The sequence below is a fragment of the Cololabis saira genome, chromosome 18 (genome assembly GCF_033807715.1).
Source record: "Cololabis saira isolate AMF1-May2022 chromosome 18, fColSai1.1, whole genome shotgun sequence".
Lineage (NCBI taxonomy): Eukaryota > Metazoa > Chordata > Actinopteri > Beloniformes > Belonidae > Cololabis > Cololabis saira.
In genome coordinates, this window is record NC_084604.1 from 30038143 (window position 1) to 30045358 (window position 7216).

A 7216-nucleotide genomic window follows, 5' to 3' on the forward strand; every position below is an offset into this window, starting at 1 on the left:
TAAAAAGAGTTTAGTTATTGAAAGATCAAGACATCCTATGACTTTTAGTAGCTCGACATCAATCTTCCAATCCATCCATCATCCATTATTTACACCCACATATTCAGGGTTACAGAGGTCTGGTTGAGCCTATGCCAGCTTTCTTTGGGTGTAAGGAAGAGATACACCCAGGACAGGTCACCAGTCAATAGCAGGGGCAAACATAGTTTAACAGTATTTTACTTTATCAAGTACAAAAGTTTGACCACAAAAATCAATCAAGAAACAACAAAAGGCAATGCTCCTCTTGGAGCGGGGATCACATTTCAACTTTCTAATGCCCTGGAAGCTTCTTATTGCTGACACACAGTAGATACCGTTCCTCGTTACACTATTTTGTTAATCCAATAGCTAAATACTATCATCTTACACTTCTAGAAACTACCAAAACATTCATTCAGTGCATTTCTGAAAAGGACCTTTTATATGTGATGCTTTAGCAGCACAGTAAACAAACACACAGACCCCCTACACATCAGATGCATGAGATTGATGTTGTTATGACTTGATTTTTCAGGTTTTAGTCCTCTCTGACATACATATTTTATTTTAAAAATTAACATATTTAACAGTTGAGCGAATTCCTGAGGATTTTTCTTGTTTCTTGTTCTAGCCATCATTCTCTCAGATCAGTGAGTTTTGCTCATGTTATGCTCTGAAATGTTCAATCGCTCAAGAGGAATGCACAATTTTTAAATCCACAATATAAGAAGAGTCTGGAAGAGACTCAAACAGCACACAAGTTTAATGTTAAATTTGAGTAAATCGGCCTTCCTTTTGTGCAACATCTGGATTCAAATGCATGCGGTGACTTTCGGCAGACAATCTTTGTGAGCGAGACCTACAGAAACGAGGAATGCAGCTGGTTCTTTTGGTAACACATGTTTATACAGTATGAGACCAGCAGTCACAGCCATCCAGTCAAAGCCAAAAATCTCCAGAAGAGACTTCCTGTCACATAACTCACATTCCCAGGAGTAACATGTGAGCTATGTTGTCATCATTTGTTGCTTGAACGGAAGAATATGCATGTGTGGACCTGCAGGCGCCGCTCATTATCTTTCCATCCCTACCTTGGTCGTCACACACTGCGTGTATGCTTCTGTGACATTCTCAACAACAAAGCGTCTGGGCAACCTCCCGAGGCAGCTTCGTAAACTCTTACATAAGTCAACCGTGCATTCGTACGTGTGCTGCTTCCATTACATGAAAGTAAAGAGATGGGATATGCCTCCAAGACCATCTGTCTGTGTGTTACGGGCGCCCCTCAGATCTGATTTGGAGATCATATCGTGCTCCTGCTTGTACCCATTAGTACCCATAAGTCAGGCTTTTGCACATTATAGGGGACACATTCCTCTCGGACAAAAGTTTCCTGGATGCTGATGGGATCTGCAGTTGTGCGTTTTTTGTGTCTGTATACCAATGTGACTGACTCCCATACTCGAACAGAGGACCTTTGTGTATGACAGTCTACCTTGCAGCTGCCAAATACAGAGGCTAAGATGGGCAGAGTGCCATTTCATCAGCTCAGACCAATTATACCCAGGTCAGTGGTTCCAGGTATAGCTTGAGGAGAGGAGAGGAGAGGAGAGGAGAGGAGAGGAGAGGAGAGGAGAGGAGAGGAGAGGAGAGGAGAGGAGAGGAGAGGAGAGGAGAGGAGAGAGAGAGAGACGAGACCCTCTCAGCGTGTCAGTCTTGTGTTTTGCTTTTGTTGTGTTGAACATCAGAGGCCATCATCCTCACAGGTGTCCATGAATGAGTTCCTGCAGACAGAAGATGCTAATTTGATTTGCATTCAACCTCAAAAGACTAAATAAGGCTGCTTGCAAGCACCGAGAAAAACCGGAGGACTTGAAACAAACAGCTTATTAGCTTATTATTGGATACCATGAATATTCAAAATGTGCATTCAATCATTTCTATCCATTCATTTATCTCTTCTCCTTGCCTGTAATCATTTGTCTCCCGATTCTGAACAAGGTAACACACAACTTTTCTTCTAATGTTTAAATAACACAGCTGGTTAATTATTTTATGTGATTTTATTTCGTTTTGATAGCAGTATTAGTCATTTTCAAGCAAACAAAAGAACATTTTTTTACATTTGACTTTACTTTAAGTAAAATCGACCGTATTCCTCTATGCAGTTTGTTTTGTATCCACAACCATTAAAAACAAAACAGAAAAATGAGTGTTCTGGGAGTGGGACACACATTAATAGACTTATGGTTTGTGACAGATGCTTGCATTTTCATGAGACTGTCAATGTGCACTCGTGTTGCCAGTTAATATCTGGTGACATGAATACCAGACTTTAATACTAATAACCATGACCTGTACTAGACCTATGTTTCTACTTCTTTTACCCATTACTCAGTGTTCAATAATTGTTTTTGAATGTAATTTTAACCACTTGCTCTCCCTCTTTTACATTTTCTAAGACAAATTACTTTAAAAATTCTAAATTTCAGGGCACTGAAGTCCACCCCTTTGAGAAGATGACACGTTTCAAGGCTAAAACATTTGTTTTGTATCTTTCTTTTTTCCAGAAAACATTGAGGTTGTGAAACTCACCTGTTTTGTATTCTTCTATTTTAGAAGATTGTTTCACACAAATCCTGTGAGGATTTTTTTCAGAACAGGAAAGCCAAGCAATCAACAAATAGACAGTTGAGAGAAAGTGTGGCAGACTAAAGATGCAGCACTTCCCGAGCATCCCACACTGTTTCAGCCCGTTTGCATTCAAATGACTGACTCAGCAATAACTGAACACTGCATAGGCGTCTAACTCTTGCACAACAATGCAGACAGAGGCCGCTTCAAAATAGAAATAGTGGCGTTAAAGATCAGTGGCAGTTGATGAAAAATAAGGAACAAGGAACAATTGGGGCGATGAAGTCCAGTTTGGGCTGTGAGAGGCCTCAGAGGAAGCAGAGGGCAGGGCGGCTGCTGGCGGGTACTGATAGCCGTCTTTGTGCCACTTTGTAGTAGCGGGTGAAGCGGAGGGAGGTGAGGGGGGAGGAGGGCGAGGAGGAGGAGGGAGACAGCCTGATAAGATAGAATGACACGGGGGTGTGGGGGTGGATGGGGTCCGACATGTCCCGGGGCACACGTGTTCCCTTTCAAACGCTGTCACACTCGTTTTCTATCAGCCATAGAGATATGTGTACACACACACACACACGCACACACACACACACACACACACACACACACACACACACACACACACACACACACACACACACACACACACACACACACACACACACACACAAAGGGAGTTAAGGGGAAAAGTGCACACGGACGGGGGAAAGTAGTGAAGTAGAGCAAGCAGATGAAGAGAAAAGGCTGTTACAGGAGGGAAACCCAGATTCAGATGTCGTTGCTGTTGCTTTGCCGTGGGGAGTAGAGGAATCAAGTAGTGCGGGGAGGGGGGGACATTGAGGGCAGCTGAGGTGTAGATGAGGAAGACGTGGTCTGAATGATAACTCCTTTTAACCCAGTGTGGTATCACTGGTAGAAATGTGAAAAAGAAAAACAGAGAAAAGAGCATTTTCCAAAGAATGTTTCATTAATAAAGAACACCAGACGTTTAAGAAATCCATGCATACCCTACACACCCATTACAAGTTTTCCAAATAAGCATGGTGTGAGCAACAAATATAAGTCACTTCCATATGTGGAAGAGAAGGGGGAAAAAAATCATTGCACTGCATGGGGCTTTCTATGAAAAATGTTTCTGGTCATGTAATTCCCCATGCCTGGAAACCATTCCCGGACATTCCTGTTCCTTTGGCTCGGGATAGACAAAGGCCAGGGTTCGCCCCTGTAGTATAAATGTATGCATTAGGCCTAAATGCAGACAGACAGAGACCCCCGCCACCGACTCTATCATTCACTACCGCTCCTGCAAGCCGAGGGGGAAGGGTGCACATGTATGCAACAAACACGCACGCGACCCCAAAACACATGACCCACCGCACCTCCTCCTTCCATCTCGTTTACATCTCAACCCACCTCCCCCTGATCCTTGTGAAAACACAACTGAACCACTTCCCACCTGAACTGTCTTTGATTACAAATCCAAACCTAATCATAAAAACAACAGGGAGGCACACATCCCTGCATGTGAATTACGTTGCTTGCTTAAATGCTTTCCTCATGACATTTCAGCCCCAGACTGCTTCCAAGGTTTCAATAACAAAGGCTTCTTAGCAAACACGGGGGTTTAGATTAGCCAGGAATATACACATGCCAAAAGTGATTGAAACAAAAAGCCAAATACATTCACCACCAGGTGCTAATGGTTATAATTCATCTTTCAGCAGAGAGTGGGCTTGATAACTAGCACATCCTTATTGAGTGCATATGATTTAACATCCTGCAGACAGATGAGCAGTCAAGTCTATTGTTTCAAACAACTGTGCATTCTGAAGGGTTTTCACGTCCAGCTCGCTCCGTCATTTTATTTTTAAGCATCTGTGTCTGTATAGATAAATCCAGTCCTGTCTCTGTCGATAACACACTGCTTTCTCTTTTTTGCAGATACTGAATGGGGGTCTGCGACATGTGAAGGGCAGATGGGACCCTCCCTCCATCCCTCCATCCCTCCATCCCTCCCTCGGCCCCAGCATCAGTCCCTCTCTACTGTACCTCTCTCTCCCCCAACAGATGGACCCAGGAAAATACTGGGACGCCCCTAATCTGTATACTCTACGTGCATGAATTCAGATGCAGGAAAGCAAACACACACACATCATAATCTGTTTTGATGGAATACTACAGCTTAAAGCTTTTTTTTTTTTTTTTTCCTAGCCTCAAGTACTTAGTTTACGGTATTTGTTTGCTGTCAACAAAGCACTCTGCGAAATAAGCACATCATAAGAACTATCAGCCCTGGGGACTATTTGCCCTCCTTTTTTTAATAAATATGTTTCCTGAATGTAATTGTCTTCAGATTAAAGGTATAAAAGAACTCATGCTGGTGACTAGTAAAGCTGGTAACTGTAAAAGAGCATTACTAAATTACATTACATCATCAGATGGAAATGAAAAAGTATCTTCACTCCAGTCAAAAGCATGTATTGGGTATTAACTAGAACATTAGATGAAGCCTCTATTGCACAATACACTTGAGGATAACTGTCAAACTCTGTACATCCCCACATGACAAGCTGTCAGCCGGCAGAGGACCAAACAAGCATTTATATACTGAAATGAAAGTTGGGTGCAGTCCAGTAGCCTGATTTATGTTGATTATGCTGGAATATTTTACATGCCGCCAAAAAAGCACTCAATTTATGATTTTCCACAAATTAAAAAAAGGGCTTTTATGCCGCGCTCAGACGCTGGTAGGTTAAATATTTGCATTGCTCTGAATGCATGGATCGCGATGAATAGGTTATTATAATCTGCTGTGCATTCTGCACATATTTGACAGAGTTCAAAAAGCAAAAAGCACTAGGTAATATTAAATGCACACATCAGTTTCGTTTTATTATTTGCATGAACATTTCGGCGCAAACTGCACTCATAAACAATCCCCAAGCACAAACTTCAACAGAACTGCCATTCGCTTCCATGAGTAACACTTTAAGCAACTTTCTCTCCAAAAGACGACCCCCCCCCCCCCCCCCCCCCCACACACACACACACACACAAGTGCACGAAAGAGAGTGTAGTCAGAATGATTTTTCACTACATCTCGTGCACGACTGCATGCTCTTAAATCAGTACTGCACAATCCTTCAGACAGGGAGCGATGCGTGAAGGTAACGAGCCAATCCAAGCGCACGGAAAATGACGTAAATATATCATTATTATGAAGAAAAAGCCACTAAATCAGCCCATGCACCTAACCATAAAATAATTGATTTTCATTAGAAAATATATATATATACTTACGATTTCAATGGATTATGAATGACAGCCGCCATCTTCGTGCAGGATTGTAACGCAATATTCCAAATCTCTGTGCTGTTTGGGACCCTTATGCAAAAAAATACAACAGTCATATGGTCCTGTCCAGTGTGCGCCCTGCATCAAGACATGAGGCGTGGCTTCAAGGAAAAATGTCAACATACTCCTCACTAGACCCATTCCGTGATGTCAAGCTAGTTTTCTCTTATTTACTTCAAAGTGGACACTTTCAAATGAAAGTATACACAAAAACACCAGCCACAGAACTATATATACCATAGGTTGTGCATTTTGAAAATGTGTCATGATAGTTGTAAACATATATGTGGCCTATTTACCCAGCATTCCAGTATACCAAACGTGTTTTTACTTTTATCCCTCAAAATTAACAGAGGTAAAATATTATTCGATTCCTACACATACTGCACTGATTCTATCCTTTTGTTTTCAATGTTTCAAAATGCACCATTTAAATTTAATTATACATGTGTGCGCATGTGTTTAACTTAATTACAGAGAAGTATGATATTGCTAACCATGTCTCTTTTTTTTTTTTTTAGGGTTCCTCTTATGTCAGTTTATTTTAATTTTTATTTATTTATCTTATTTTGTTTTTTTAATTTATTTTTATTTTTTAATTTTTTTTGTTGCTGCTGTTTTGCGTGTCCTGTATTTTAGTTTATTACTTTATTTTTCCTATTATTATTGTCTTCAGTCAGAGTCTGATTGGTAATCGGTACTTACTTTGGGACCTGTTTATAATTACGTATTTTGCAGTGTGTGTGTTTTGGGGTGTTTGTTATGTTAAGTCTTGTGTCCTTATTTATTTATTTATTTATTTATTTATTTATTTTTTATTCTATTTAGTTATTTAGTTATTTATTTATTTTTTTGAGTGTGTATGGTAAAATATAAAACGGGGTATTCTGTCGAACCCTTTAAAAGAAATGTTTACTGTGTAATATAATTTACATGGATTACCCAATAAAGAAACATGTTAAAAAAATAAAAAAAAACAGTATTTTGCATTATATGCCTTTTAATGTTTTTCTTTTTATCATATTAGTGGGAATAGGTTGTTGTAAATTAATGGTGATAATGTGAGATGCAGGATGGACAATAAAGCTCATATAATTTTAATTTTTAATTTTTTTTTAAATAACTATCAACTTCATTCAGCCAGCACAGACAAAGGTACACATGACATGGCTTCCATTCAAAGGCAATGCTTAATGAAACTCATTAAGAAACA

General features: G+C 40.1%; 1 protein-coding gene across 1 annotated transcript in view; it reads right to left on the bottom strand.

Annotated features, from left to right (window-relative positions):
• dpf3 (double PHD fingers 3) overlaps positions 1 to 6060 on the bottom strand; it is a 29456-nt gene extending 23396 nt beyond the window's left edge. Inside the window, exon 1 of the mRNA XM_061706898.1 lies at positions 5950 to 6060. Coding sequence (XP_061562882.1) covers positions 5950 to 6059 — 110 coding nt within the window. The 5' untranslated portion in view covers position 6060. The remainder of the gene's footprint in view (positions 1 to 5949) is intronic.
• Positions 6061 to 7216: the final 1156 nt, after the last annotated feature.